This window comes from Calliopsis andreniformis, chromosome 3 (assembly GCF_051401765.1).
Source record: "Calliopsis andreniformis isolate RMS-2024a chromosome 3, iyCalAndr_principal, whole genome shotgun sequence".
Classification (NCBI taxonomy): domain Eukaryota; kingdom Metazoa; phylum Arthropoda; class Insecta; order Hymenoptera; family Andrenidae; genus Calliopsis; species Calliopsis andreniformis.
Window position 1 is genome coordinate 21,172,276 of NC_135064.1, and position 15,381 is coordinate 21,187,656.

At 31.6% G+C, this 15,381-nt stretch overlaps 4 protein-coding genes across 8 annotated transcripts; 2 read left to right on the forward strand and 2 right to left on the reverse strand.

The window, feature by feature from the left end:
* Positions 1 to 2: 2 nt before the first annotated feature.
* On the reverse strand, positions 3 to 2,628 carry LOC143188693 (ankyrin repeat, SAM and basic leucine zipper domain-containing protein 1). 2 transcript variants are annotated; one of them, XM_076393095.1, is made up of 10 exons: positions 2,515 to 2,628; positions 2,203 to 2,424; positions 1,850 to 1,994; positions 1,637 to 1,759; positions 1,438 to 1,558; positions 1,259 to 1,364; positions 1,059 to 1,193; positions 647 to 993; positions 351 to 573; positions 3 to 285 (listed from the first exon to the last, which is right to left on the reverse strand). In XM_076393095.1, exons 2-10 carry the CDS (start codon positions 2,272 to 2,274, stop codon positions 136 to 138), a joined length of 1,422 nt encoding a protein of 473 aa, XP_076249210.1. In that variant the 5' UTR covers positions 2,275 to 2,424; positions 2,515 to 2,628; the 3' UTR covers positions 3 to 135. The 2 variants fall into 2 exon arrangements, with proteins under 2 accessions (XP_076249210.1, XP_076249211.1); XM_076393096.1 differs by having other exon boundaries at positions 2,203 to 2,520.
* A 142-nt stretch (positions 2,629 to 2,770) lies between these two features.
* Positions 2,771 to 4,035, forward strand: LOC143188697 (pyridoxal phosphate phosphatase PHOSPHO2). The gene is made up of 2 exons (XM_076393100.1): positions 2,771 to 2,895; positions 3,284 to 4,035. The coding sequence occupies exon 2, from the start codon at positions 3,284 to 3,286 to the stop codon at positions 4,031 to 4,033; it is 750 nt and encodes a 249-aa protein (XP_076249215.1). The 5' UTR covers positions 2,771 to 2,895; the 3' UTR covers positions 4,034 to 4,035.
* Positions 4,036 to 4,955: 920 nt separating this feature from the next.
* Positions 4,956 to 11,397, forward strand: LOC143188692 (zinc finger MYND domain-containing protein 11). Of its 4 annotated transcripts, none has more exons than XM_076393093.1 (9): positions 4,956 to 5,094; positions 8,171 to 8,578; positions 8,656 to 8,983; positions 9,056 to 9,369; positions 9,567 to 9,599; positions 9,715 to 9,874; positions 9,950 to 10,218; positions 10,306 to 10,488; positions 10,573 to 11,397. In XM_076393093.1, exons 2-9 carry the CDS (start codon positions 8,186 to 8,188, stop codon positions 10,693 to 10,695), a joined length of 1,803 nt encoding a protein of 600 aa, XP_076249208.1. In that variant the 5' UTR covers positions 4,956 to 5,094; positions 8,171 to 8,185; the 3' UTR covers positions 10,696 to 11,397. The 4 variants fall into 4 exon arrangements, with proteins under 4 accessions (XP_076249208.1, XP_076249209.1, XP_076249206.1 ...); XM_076393094.1 differs by having other exon boundaries at positions 9,715 to 9,865; XM_076393091.1 differs by having other exon boundaries at positions 9,715 to 10,218.
* A 116-nt stretch (positions 11,398 to 11,513) lies between these two features.
* LOC143188698 (protein LZIC) lies at positions 11,514 to 12,771 on the reverse strand. The gene is made up of 4 exons (XM_076393101.1): positions 12,768 to 12,771; positions 12,446 to 12,578; positions 12,210 to 12,345; positions 11,514 to 12,134 (listed from the first exon to the last, which is right to left on the reverse strand). The coding sequence occupies exons 2-4, from the start codon at positions 12,544 to 12,546 to the stop codon at positions 11,790 to 11,792; spliced, it is 582 nt and encodes a 193-aa protein (XP_076249216.1). The 5' UTR covers positions 12,547 to 12,578; positions 12,768 to 12,771; the 3' UTR covers positions 11,514 to 11,789.
* Between the last annotated feature and the right edge of the window lie 2,610 nt (positions 12,772 to 15,381).

Consider the following 15,381-nt stretch of genomic DNA (forward strand, 5'->3'; position numbering starts at 1 on the left):
TTGTTAAGCATTTTTCACGTTTATAAAAGAATAATGTGATCAAGTCCTGTATAGATAATTTATTAATATAATGTCGAGAAATAAATTTAAAAAAATGATATTATATAAATGCTAATGCGTGAAATCATACTTTTATCAGTTGGTTATTAATCTCTGAACGTATACTGTCCTAGACAAATATATTCCTGTAATTACAGCGACACTTAACAAAATGGGCCAGTGTGAACTGTGTTTCTTTGGACCTATATATGTCGCTGGTATTCCAAGATCATTTTCTTTCTCAATCTATGTTAAAAAGAAATTCTAAATATAGTATGTATGTTTTAAGTATACAATATTTAGTAACATACCTTTTTAGAAAGTGTTTTTAGTTGCACAAGTTCCTGTTTAAGAATAGACAGAGTTTTTTGTGCTTTCTTCAGTTTTAGTTCATAATCAATTGCTTGCTCTTTAGTTAAATGTACATTCTTATTACTTGCATTTAATAAACTGGTTTTAACATAATAAAAACTGGAACCTATAACTGCAACCTGTTTGGCTATTGTGCCTAAAGAGATTATACTATTCACAATTCTACAAAAAGAGGTAAAAAATCAAATTTTCATATATAAATTTTTTAGAGTTGTAAAAGATAAGATAAACATACGTATAGGGTAAAGATTTGTTAATAATACCAATGCTTTGTACGCTCCATTTTTTTCTATGAAATTTGTGAAGTTGCTCCATAAATTGTACTCTGTGCGCATTAATTTCTACTCCTAAACAATGCAAGTCATTTTCAGTTAATTTCAGGAAATGTTTAAGGGTCATTCCTTGAAAAATAGGTGCATATTTCTCTAAACCCATTCCATGTAAAATTGTATATATGTCAAAATCAATGGTTTTATTATTTATATTAATTAATGATGGAAACATATCTGTCCAATCACTTATATGAGACATTTTACAAACATCTATTATCTCTTCTTCATCAGAGTTCAATAAAGATGCAATCTATATCAATTATATTAACATTACTTCATGTTCTTCAGTTATGTTCTATTTATAAATAAAATTACCTTATCATATCCTTTTGTAGAAGCTATCTCGCTGGCAGTTAAATTGTTACAATCAATTAATGTAACATCAGCTCCACTGTCTATTAATAGTTTCACAGTTTCTAGTTTGTTAGCTATGGTTGCATACATTAAAGCCTATAAGTAAAGACAATATACATATTCATCAATTTTCATTACAATATCATTATTAGAAAACCTACAGTTTGATTTCTGTTGTCACATGCATTGATATTTTTACTATGTTTTATTAATTCTGCGACAAATTCTGATTCCTGTGACTTACAGGCATACATTAAAGGTGTCTGCCTATAAAAGAACCGTTTAATAATTATATATGAGACATTGTTATACATATGACAATATGTATAGTACAAATTACCTCTGCTTATTACAAGCATGTGTATTTGCTTTTGCTTCTAAGAGTAGATTTAAACATTGTATGCGTTCTTCTATTGTGCCCTTAGTAGAACTACACAAAGCCATTAGTGGTGTATATCCATCTGTAATATAATCTTATTTAGTGAAAATTCAAATACATTACTTTTTGTCTAATATAAATTGTAAAATGAATATAAAACCTTGATGTTTATTAACATTAGCTCCATTTTTTATGAGGTATTCAATAATTTCTCTTTGAGCATAAAATGCAGCGTATAAAAGTGGAGTCCAACCAGTGTGTAAAAAATTATTTACATCATGTGCTACACATAATTATAATCAGATATTAGGAAACTATATTTCTAACTTATTAGAAGTTACTTATACTTAATGTATTAATGTCAAATAATTACATTTAAGATATTCTTGTACGATATCTAAGCAGTTCATAATACATGCATTCATCATCTGACATTCGAGAATATGCTCCTCATAGTCCTCATTAATATCATCTTGGTACTGATTAAATGCATTTCTGCTTTCTGTTTGTGAATAATTCTGCAAATAGTAATATCTTTACATTATATAAATAAATACTATAATGATGTACTTAGATTAAAAATTTGAATTATAGTGGAAATATTTTTAATATAATTTTTTCAATAATTCATCACAAAATATTCATATTTTTTTATTATTATGATCTATTAATAAAACACCGGTATACAGTCAAGTATATACAGGTTATGTAGAAACACATTTACACCTTTCTAGGAAAAACGAAATCTTCGTCATCCTCAAATTCATTGTCCGATATTCTTGTAGATGTTGTATACATATTTTCTATTTTAAACCAATTGTAACAGAATTATTACACCCTTTTTTTGAAGAGCGAAAATTCGAAACAAATACGGTTATTACGCATGCGTTATAGTATGTGTCACCTTCATCGGATACATTTTTTGTTGACTCCGAATTTTTGTATCCACTAAAAACATTTCATTAATATTAAAAGTAAAATAATTATTCGATACGATCATATATAATATAGTTTTATTAATTTAGTCAAAGAACCTACTTGTATCTGTAATTGCAAAACAGTATAAAATTATTTAATTAACAGACACGCACATCAAGCAATGCAGTATATATGAAATATTTAAAAATGTTATCTTTTTATGCTGAAAAATTACATAAACCGTAAGAAAATTCTATAAAAATACATGTGTATGCTACAGTTGCACTGAAATTAAACGCATGTGTCGTTAACTGTATACACGAAGACAGTATACTTATGTATATACCACTTTATCATGATATTTGAAGTGCTTAACCTAAAAGCGACAGTTGCCGGACACCTGTCTAAGGGTTCGGTTCAGATCGTTAGTAACCTAAGCTTCTTTTACGTTTTCTAGAAATAAAATTACAGTTTCATGCACGTTTGAAAATTGAATTAACAGTGAGTACATACAATCTACATATTCCATCAAGAAACTTTTATTTACGATTAATAAAAAAACATTACACATTTATTCAAGAAACGTATTGTTAATGTTATATAATCTTGTTTCTTCTTAATGATAAGATCAACAATTTCACCTTTCGCAAGTATTAAAAATAGTACAGCAAAATATATGGTGACAGAAACGGTAGCATGTACACAAATGTCAGGACTGCTCAGGACTGTATACGCGACGTTCGACCGTTTCCGAGTTATTCGAAATGGCATAGATTATTTGCGGGAATATTTAAATCGAACAAATCAAATTGGAAATGTAATCGAAATGAGACTCGCGATGATCACGGGGACATTCCTCTCCTTTGTAACCGTATTTGCATTTTAATAGATGCATCGGTCTGTGCTCGCCGCATTCGACTTTGATCATACGATCACCGACGGCAATACCGATGTCGTCGCTCGTGAGCTGTTGCCCAAGGAAAAGTTAACGGACAATGTGAAGGAATTGTGTCGTTCTAGCGGTTGGATTGCGTACATGGGGAAGATATTCGAGTTGCTTCACGGCTGTTCCATCGACGTCAGGCAAATCAAAAGTGCCATTGCCAATATGCCGCCGGTGCTGGGCATCATGAAACTTTTAAAAGAACTACACGCCAATGGTTGCGAGATTATTATCATTAGCGACTCGAACACGATTTTTATTAACGAGTGGTTGAAGAGTAAGAAGTTAGATCACGTGATTACCGAAGTGTTCACAAATCCCGCTACGATCAATGGGAAGGGTATGATAGAATTGGATATGTACCACATTCAGGACTCCTGTAAATTAAGCACCATTAATTTATGTAAAGGGCAGATCTTAGAAAATTATATTCAGAAAAGGAAAGACGCAGGCGTGCGCTTTGATCGAGTGGTGTACGTTGGAGATGGTAGAAACGACCTGTGCCCGATTTTAAGACTCTCCCAACGTGATCTAGCATTCCCACGGAAAGATTATGTGCTTATCAAAATATTGAATGGTGGTGAGAATAATGGTGAGGTTCCGAAAGTAAAAGCTCGCGTATTCCCTTGGGCCGACGGTATTGAAATCTTGAGGAAGTTACAGGAGGAAATTGGGCTCCCTCAATGTTCTCCATAATTTTCGTAAATAAATAAGGAATTTTTAAATTTTTTATTTGATGCTTGTTATAATTAATTTTAATGGATAATTGTAAGTAAGCTTTCGTTATAATTTGTATATCAATTACAAGAGTATAATAATAGTGACAAATGATGTAATCGAGAAACGCAAATGCAGTTGCACAGTCGGCCAAAAAATACAATTGTGCACTTCTGTTATGCGTACATTGCCAATTGCACCCAATCGAAAACACGTAGACACAATCATAAATTTCGTCCAACCAATTCTCCTCTAGTTAAGCAATCCGTTTACGCTCGGCGTTGCATATACGCAACATTGTAATATAATTCACAGAAATTATACAATAAATACATTTAAGTTCGACGAAATTGAATATAGTCTTCAACATAGTTTTCAAATAGCAAACCCGATGACCTAGAGTCACCAAATTTTATACGAAATTTATTTAGTTTTTTATGAAAAAATTTGTTACAGCCCAAAAAAATTTGGTTCCGAAAGGGTTAAAATGGCGATGCACATATAATAACCAACAATATTTTTTTACCGTGATATTGAAACTGTTTAATACCCTCACAAAGAACTATTTTTCACGTGATTTAGTACATACAGAATGAGAAAAGAAGTCGCACTTGTTGAATAGCGTCAGTACAAAAGATGTGCTAAGCATAACAAACTGAAATGTGAAATTTTGACTATCCACATTTTTATCTATGGTTACTAAATTTCGAAACTTACATTTTACTGTTATTGTTCTATCACTACATTGTAGAATGTTCGATAAGTAGAGAATTTTGAATTGTAGAGTGCGCGCGCATTGTTAAGGTTAGGTTAAACTTATGACGTGCGCGATATGTGCAATGTAGCTGCGCGTCTCTACGTTAATTATTGTCTTATTATTGCTTTCGGGCGGCGACGAAAATTTTTCTTTTGCCCTGAATAGCTCTTTTTTTATAAAACGCGGATATATGAACTGACAGCTGGCCGTGGTTCCAAGGTGAAGTTTTCGTTCATGATCGGAAAGTAACAATACATGAACAGCAAGTTTGTGCATCAGTTTGGTAAGCAGATTCAGATTTTTGTAAAATCTTTTAAGTGTAATTACAATCACAGAATAATGATTCGCAATATCGTCGAAGTGGATTTATATGATTTTTATTGTTATGACATTGCTACAGTCAAAATAATATGTTAAAATACGTCTCAATTGTATAAGGACAGCAGGCAAACTTATGGCAGTTTTGTACTGAAAGTGTTAATAGAATTGGGACTCTATAACGCCATTTATAAGCAAATCTGTAAATACATATGATGTAAAGAAGGTTTCAAATGAAATTAAATCAAATACTGTTGAATGAGAAAATCATTATCTTGAAATCAGTGTAATGCAAATAAATGTAGAATTCAGTTTTGATCCTGACCTATGGGATGAATACTGTTTGTTTTTATAATATTTGTATCTGTTTCTTGGAGTTTTATCAGTTTTAAATTCAATACATTTCGTAAGATACCAAATGTTATAGCACCTATATACGTTATGTTTAACAACCATTCAGGTATATGTAAAAATGTGAATACTTTGAACAATATTTGTGTTAATACAGGTGTCCATAAAAATGTTCCACATAATAAAGATATTTTCATAGTATCAATAAGCATTAAAATATTTTCTACTTGTTTTATCACATCTAAATGTATTTTAGTCTCATTATCTTTATTGATCTTCTGTTTGCTCCATTTTTTGTTAGATTCTACGTCCTGTACTTCTACTTGTTCCAATATGTTATAATCTTTGTCTGACTCATCCATGTTTGCTTTAAGACATTTAAGATTCTGTTCTGAGGTAAAAGCTTCTTTCAAATTTGTAGAATTACTCAAGGTTGTTTCTGTGATGTCATTTGCAACGTTAGTGTTGATATTTTTTAGCAACATTTCATTTTTTACTTGCAGTCTGTTCAAAATAATTTGACAATTTAATTTTCCATGTTGTTGTAAGATTAAAGAGAGTAAAACTGACAAAAAATATATTACAAATACAAGTATAAGTAAATGTAGCTTCAAAAATTGAATGGATATAAAGCATGCATCTGTCGTATTTAATGACATAGTCTTTAATGTATTATTATTTCTATAAATAACTTTAACAAGTAATTGTACATTTTGCTGACCTATAGTAGAACTATATTCAAAATCTTTTAGTTGATAGTGCTTTGATCGCTTCTGTATAGATTGATTATTATTTATGTTATGCTTTTTTAATTCATAAAGTGCTGTGATATTATGAATGCGTTTAATTAATTCAGCATATATTTGATCATCAGATAATAATGATGTAGTATGTTCCGTTGTTATCTCTGTAAATTTATCAGTAAAGATTTGACCTTCAGTGGAAGAAATAGTTCGATGAATATTGTTAAGCTGTAGTTGTTCAGTATTATTTATAGCAGTTTCATTTGATGCATTATTTACATTTATTGACACATTTTTCAAAGAATTTTCCATTAAAGAATTGAATAATGTTACTTCTGCATCAGGTTCAATTGTTTCATTCTCAGATTGCATATTACTCAATAAATCAGTTGTATTTTCATTTGTCATATTATATAGAATATTTACTGCATTATAGTCTGTTGCTGACATATTTTTTATTGAACTATCTTTGATACTTAGAATAGAATTATTATGTTCCATAATGTTTGTGAATGTATTATGTTTTAAATGTTTTGTTATATTTTGCAGTTCAGAAATATTATAAAAAGTCATTTGATTGACATTATGAGAAGTGTTGTTTGTATTATTTAATACAGAAGAAACAATATTTTGCACTTTAGATATTATTTCATCCACTTGAGTATTACTTGAATTAAATGATGTCACCAAATCTTTATTATTAACATAGTCTTTGTATGGAGGTATAGAATGCATTTCAGAGTAAACATTTTGTGTAATATTTATAGATTTCATACTATTTTCACAATCATCAAAGAAGATGTTTTCACTAACACACCCTATATTTTCTATATTTTTTATGTAACTTTCAATATCGAATTCTGCCAAATATAAAAGCCCTGTGACAAGGATGGGTATGATCCACTGACTCATTACAAATGTACTAACAACTGTTTTGTTATTTTTCTTTAGTTCATCATATGTAAAAGTCTGTGAGAACTTTCTCCTATACTGTTCAATCATTGAACATTTTTTCTCTTGCAGTAACTTTGATTTTGAACTAGTTTGTACTTTAGAGGCTTCACCCATCATAGCTGTTTCATATTTATTTACATTTTGTAATTCAGATGTAGGTAGGCTGTCATCTTCATCCACTTTGTCTTTGACACATTCTTGAGATTGCAAAAACTTTAAACATTGATTTGTAAAACCACATGCATTTAAATTACACTGTATAGAAAACATAAGCAAAGACACAAACGAATTTGTAAATGGAAAGAATAACATTCCATATCTCATTATTACATTTGTCATGTCGCATTCAGGTATTACAGTCAAGTTATTTTCATTTCTAACTGTATTGAAGGTTTCATAAAACTTTTCAAATTCATTATTTTCACTGTTTTCATTGGCATTTTTGTGATACAGTGTACTATTATTTGAGGAAAACGTATTATTCCACTTATTATGATTTGTGTACAACTCTGTATCAGATATAAGTAATACACTTGATGTAAACACAGAAAATAATGTGTCAGATACAGATAAAATATATAATGATGTATTCCTCCATTGCCTAAATTGCCTTCTTAACAAAATGACAATTGTAATGAGATTAAACAGCAGTAGTGTATATGCTGCTACACTGAGTACTATAGAATACATAATGTGACACGTTAATATTTTACTTGTTGAAATTTTTTATGTTTTATTTGTATTATGAAGTATAATGTTGAAACATAGTAAGTTATTTCTTAATTATTGAGTAATGCACTTTGTACTGTCTGCAAAGGTACTACTTAAAAAAAAATTGCATGTAGGTATTATACCTTGTTAAATATAGGGGTATCTGAGCTGTTGTATGTACTAGAAATAACTGTATCATATTATGAGGGTATATTGATTATTTGTCTATGTAGTAACTTATGCAGGTACTGATTATGAATACTTATTTTATATTTGTTTCAGTGCCCTCTGATCAGAATGTCTGTACGTCGAAAAACTGATCCATTTATGACACAACGAATATGGGATGCTATAAAAATAACTATACATCAAAGAAGACTACCTAATAATGAGTGTATGGTACGGCATCTTGCTCGAGTTTATGGAATTACCGAACAGGAAGCTCAAGAAGAATTAAATAAAGCAGTTGGTGATGGGCTTGTTCATATAAAAAAAGTATCCACAAAAAATATAGAGCAGGAAAGTTACAGACTACCAATAGATGCCATATATAATGATAGTCATGACTGGTATTGTTGCAAATGCCAAAAAGCAGGAGCAGTAGAATGTTGTCAGCAATGTTTTAGAGTTTTTCATTCTGAATGTCATGTGCCTAGTACTGTTAAATTAAAGATATGCAGTTTTTGTGAGGTGAATATCTAAATAAGTGATATCTAAATTCATATTCCATGATGCATATATTAACGAATTAAAAATAATTATTACAGAGTATAAACAATGACACATACCCAGACAAAAATGATCTCAATCATATCTTGAGTTTTACTTGTGGACATCTAAAGGCAACATTACCGCTGGAAATTACAAATCGCACGATCGTTTTTAACAGTGATCCTATAACACCAAGTAATAAATACTCGGGTCCAACTTGGGTCAGTGAAGGTGAAGATGCATGGCGACCAGACGTCCTTATAAAACACCATATGGATTTGGCTATAATGGATCAAAAAATTAAAAAAAAAGAATACAACAATCTTGCTGAATTTCAAGCTGATGCACATAATATTTTACACAATATCATTATATATCACGGAGGTATGGAATTAGAAGATAAAATTCTTTATATGGTACTGATGATAAAATAATAATTTTAATTGATCTATTTAGCTCATAGTATGATCGGGGAAATGGGTCTCACAATGTATCAGGATTGCTGCTACGATCTTCAAGAAATACGTCGTTGCGCTGATTGCTATAGGATATCAAACGAGAAATCTGAGAAAATGTGGTTTTGCATACCCTGCAATCCACCACATCAGTTAGTTTATGCAAAGCAAAAAGGATACCCCTACTGGCCAGCTAAAGTCATGCAAGTGAACAGCAACATTTATGATGTCCGCTTTTTTGGAGGTCATCACATGCGCGCCAACATCGAAAAAATGTTTATTCGTCCAATTACCGCCAGCTTACAGAGTTTACAGGTAAACATAAGTTAATTAGTTTTCCGTTCCACGCGAAATTATCACGCGAACACTGTGAAATTCTCGGTTTAGGTTACACGCCATTTACAGTGTATTGTATCACTGACACAATAGAAGAGAACTGTTGAGAGAAAGCAATTTAGAAATTGTTGTTGCACTTAGGTATATTATTGTCTTAACAACGAATTCTTGCATAGCCTTCGGAAAAAGGAAAATGGAAAGAGATGAAGGTATGCACATACACAGTGGCCTAAAGTGTACAACTAATTTCTCACCACTGCATTTCATTGTGCAATCGGAAGAGAATCGACTTTTCTTAAAGCGTGCACAATTTACCTTCCATAGATAAAAAGATCGACTGCTTGGAACAGAGCATTTGAAGAACTGAAGCACCATCAGAATTTGCTGCGAAAATTGGGCAAGAACATCGGCGAATTGGACATCAGCGACGATTGTGAGGGTCCAAAACCAAAGATCCGAAATATACAATCAACAGGTTCGAAAAGTACGGCGAACAATTCTAATCCTGCGAAACAACTTTTTAAGGATCTAAGAGTTAAAGTTGTACGTCTCAGCTCAGATGGTCACAATGATGTGCCACCGACCCAAGATGGAAAAGACAATGAAGAGAAATCTTCAGTGAGTAAAGCTGGAAGCGAAGAGAGACAAGTACCCTGTTTACCAGTGGCAGAAGATGAACCTCCAAGAGAAATGTCCACCACATGCCCTCAAGGTTTAAAGAAAGAAGGTTCACAAGAGGATATGGTTACTTCTAGTTCTCAAGAACCAAGATCCAAATGTGTTCTAGTTCAGACGGAACAAATACAACCAGAAACATTACCAGCAAAGGTAATAACATATGAGAATCATGTTAAACAGTTATACTTATCATGTATTTATTAGTTTAATCTGATATTTTCATGTTATATATTATAGATAAAGAGGGAGCGCAGAACTTCTGAACAACCTACTACAACAGCACTAGAAAAACTACGTCGTGAATTAGAACTTGAAAAATGTAAAGAATTAGAGAAATTACAAGCCGAACATGCTAAAGAAGTGCGGCAATTAACGGACAGACATCAACAGATTATATCAGAAATTAAGAAGAAGCAATGGGTAATAATCCTTTAATGATTGATATGTATTAAAATGTAACGATTTACATATACATGTAATAATTCATAAATATTATACTTACAGTGTTACAATTGTGAAGCTGAAGCAATATACCATTGTTGTTGGAATACGGCATATTGCAGTACTGATTGTCAACAAATTCACTGGCAGCGTGAACATAAAAGAGTCTGTAGGCGTAAGCGCTAATTTATAACTGATGGACTATATATTCTACTGTGTCTCCTAAAGAAGTTAAAACAATTGCTATGTTTGTAAAAAGATCCTTTGTAGAAGCACACTAATATATTCTTGACACCAATTTGACATGCCTTTATAAACTTTATCTTTAAAATCGAAGAGAATACATGTAATATGTATACAGACAATGTTCAAAACTGTTTTATATTCTTTCGGCCAAAATTGTGATCATTAATAAACACAGTATTTTTTTTGTTTTTATTTTTCATTAAAAAAAGATGTAAGACTAAGGTAGAATATAATTACTTTGATGAATAATGTTATATGTTTAAGGAATACCTCATATTGTCAAATAACAGTTTCTTACCATGTAGAATGGTCAAAATTTTCAATTTTATTTCTGCATTTGTTATAACAAAAGTTACATGGAAGATGGACTTTTAATGTGAAAATTTATATTAATACATAATATTGTTTTCTATTATATGTAAATGTTTTTAGCACAATATTTAAATAATTTATATAATATGTGTGTATACATATTAAGAAATATTATGTGAAATACACGCATAAATTCATTTACTTAATTGCCTTCATAAATAATTATGTAAAGTATGGCAATGAAACAAACGTATTTTATATACACTATATAACAATAATACATGATATAATTTAAAATAGATATGAATTTGATTCACAGTGAACAAAATATGATAAATGTAAAATTATGTATAATATATTCACTTATAATATACTTTAACTTTTACTTATAAAACTTAATTCACATGTTATTTTCAATCTTCATCATTTGTATTTCCGCACAAATAATTAATTTTCATCGTTTTAAGTAATTAAATAAAATAAAACATTTATAATGATAAAGTGACAAATATAGTACTTTTTATATAAAATTGTATTCAAAGCAGAAAGTCATTGTTTTTCAAGTTCTAGAACATTACATATTCCTATATTTTTTTAGATATAAACTCGTCCACTAATATATGTAAATGACATTATTTTGGAAAGTAACTTATTTTATTTGTGTAAGCTACTCGTCATAATTTAAAAAAAATATAAAAACTTTATATGAAAACTACAAAAACTTATGTATTTTGACTAGTTCTAACTTCATCACCTACTACTGCCATAGCCATTCGACCTTTTTCTACACTTTCAGTTACTTGCTCATAACTTGTTGCATCAATGTTACTCAACTTCAGTTTTTCCAACAGTTGTAATTCTGAAGGTTCTAATTTTTCTCCAAGCTGTCTCAATGCATGTAACACCTCTCCACGTTGACGATCATAACAATCTTTGCTTAATTTTCCAAGTTTCATATCGCAATCAATTTGAGTCAAACGGTCTCTAAGCTGACTTGTTTCTCTCTTACCAAACATTCTTAATACAGCAGGGGTTTTAAATGCTTCGCTAATTGCTGCTTGGGTTGCCTATTTATAACAAATTTTAAAATATATATAGTTTATGAGTAAAAAATAATTGTTAGAAGATTAAATGCAACATACCAATTGTATTGCACCTAACTCATCAATTAATGTAGTGTCACCAGATATCATTCTCTGTAAACTTTCATTAAATTCTTGTAAATCTTCTTTTGTGAGTTGTAAAGCATCCTCGTAACCATCTCCATCTAATAAATCCCTATTAAAAATCATAATTCCATAAAAGTATATATATATTATAAAATTAAAAAATATGAAAAAATAATCATGCTTTGGGCAATATATTTTTCTTCAAATACCTGCTTTCTTCTATATCTTCTAATTGTAGCACCAATCTATCTAACTGTGCTTCTAAATTTTTCCTTAACTTCTCAGTTTCAACTTTACCACGAGAACTCATTTTCGTAGAAGAAAGATATAAATAGTAAAAACCTAATGCGAAAAATGAAAAAAGGTACTTATCAGACGTACAGAAGGAGGTTATAATTACAGTAAATACAATATCACTGTAATTATATTTAACAAACAATTTTACGAACGAATATTTCCAAATGATTCTATACTTTTTAAGTATATTTCCTTATTTTATCCATGCCGGCCTTAATCTTGATAGAAACTTACCGATTGTAATCTGCAATCAAGAGTTTGGTTGCTCAAGTTCTGCTTATCGTACAATTTTGAAGATTAAATATCGTAACATTTCACAATTATTTTTTGTTTATGATAGTAATAAGTATGCTGTTAATTATTTTCATTGAATTCATAAACTTGTACTGTCATACTTGACATATCGGAGACGAAACGTACAAATACGTGACATAGACGATTGTGCTATTTCTATACGAATATTCATATAAATTAGCTGTAGGATGTTACTATTAATTCTGTATCATTTATTATTTTAGCTTTTAAATATACATATGCACGTATAAACGTATAAATATATATAAATAATCCACATAAATAAACGTTTCGTTTAACGAAACGATATGTTTTTCACGCAGATAATATGTTTAGTTATTTGTGAAGATAAAATTTTAAATACAATCTAGCACTTAAAATTTACGAATACAAATACTATACAAGAGCTTGATGTATTAATAACATATTTTAGTTTAAAATATATATTTTTGTCTATAGTGTATAACATTCCAAGTGATCGTATTATAGGAAAAAATACAAAAATGATTATTTACAAGTAACAATATTGATACATACATATATACATTACATTATGAGTAAACATTTCCTAATTCCTGATTAATAGATTCTTTATTTCTCCAATTACATCTCATTACATAATAAGTTCATAACCAATCAAACATTCTAACCGACTGACTCTATCTTCACTACATAGTTCGTGCCAAACAGTGATTGGTCGATGGACAATTTTGTTTCACCACGTTACCACAAATCCGTTTCTGTCGTTTCGAAAAAATAGTACCTTTCCGACGAATTAATTAATTGTGCACGTGTCGTGCGATTTCTAATTAAACAGCCCGACAAACATCGTTCGTCGACGATTTCCCAATTCCCAATTCCATTTACCTCGCGCGAAACGCGAAACGATTAATATCCATTCGTATCACCGTTAAGGGCCGTTTAGATAGAAGGAAATGGGAAGAAAGGCGTGCTGTGGTTGTACCCAATGCACGGTGCGCGTCGCTTCTTTTTTCTCACGGGAAAACAAATTACCTACTGTTTGTCAGACAATTTACGCGACATTTTAGGCAGGTAGAACGGCGTAGGTACGGTTATCGACGACAGCAGCCGATTAACAATTTCGTGGAAAGAGTACGTGCGACCGTGCGCAGTTGAATAACTGCAACCGCGCGCGAAATCTTGGAAAAGAAAGTGATAAGAGCGTAAACACTTTCGATCGAACGAGGCGAACGGACAAAGACAGGCGTTCCGGGACGATTGTGCGCGATTTACCAGCGGTACACAAAGGAAGCCAGTGTTATTGTAACGAAAATAGTACGGGAGGATAGGAATACGGTGTATTGTGTATGAATTGACCGTGACTCGAGTGCGCGCGCGTGCAAACGTGCCATCAGTTTCGTACGGGTGACCGAACGCTAACCATCGTTTCTCGTGCACGCTCCACGATTATTTCAACGAAGGGACCGATTTGATCAGACTTTTCGGGCATCACGTCGAACGTTAACGATTGATTACGCCCGCGTGAGAAAATAACGTACCTATGAGGACCTCAGAGAGCCACATAAGGCAACAAGCTTTGAAGGTAGCGGAGAGTTTAAAGAAGGGAGGCCTACGCCTGCGATGAGCATGCCGACAAAAGGGAAGCATCACCACCTGTCCCATCATCATCATCATTCGCAACCGCAACAGCCCCATCACAATCCGCCGCAGCATCAACCTCAGCTACTGGTAAACGTCAATCAGCCGAGTGTCCATTCTCCCCAAGCCTACAGCACCGTGGTTACTAGTAACACACCACGCTTCGTACCGAATGCTGGTGAGTACCGATTAATATATTTCACGTTTCGTTCTGTTTAGTGTTGTTCGCGTTTCGCGAGTACGATCGTCGTACTTGTTGCGCATATATTTTTCTACGCAGTTCGAGGTAACGGTATGCGTAGAGCTGGCGAAGGTTATGTTTTGAGGTTAGGACAACCATGCGGTCCATGTGGCTGTCCGTTAAGGAGATTCTGAAAAAATGTCTGCAATCAGGCATTTATCGCTTATATTTTACTCTTTTTTCCTGTGCACATATTTGGGAGTAGATTTTTATTTTATTGGGGGATTACACAACATTGGAACAAATGAATTGTAAATGGGGATTATTTACATACGCTTGCACCAATCGATGATTTTATTTATTTTTTATAATTATTGCGTATTTATGTTAAATGGTTCGTTAGAGTAGGGATATTTTGCTTAATTCTTTCTGGAATGCGATCGTTATTTTTAACGAATTAATATTTAAATATTACATCCTGGGAATATGTGCAAAATACTTCAGTTTCGATTAGCTTCGTTTCGATAGAAGAATCGATTTAAAAATTTGCGATATTAATATCATATTAATTTTCTTTTCAATTATTCTAAGTTTCTACTCTTAGAAAATAATTTATATTTACGTTCTGAGTTCGTACATTCACCTTGCAAATATTAAATTGTTTTGTATTGCTAGACGACCTGCCACTAAACACATACGAGAAAACTGACTTAATGAAATTATGGAAGCCATGGAGGACATTGTAATTATGCG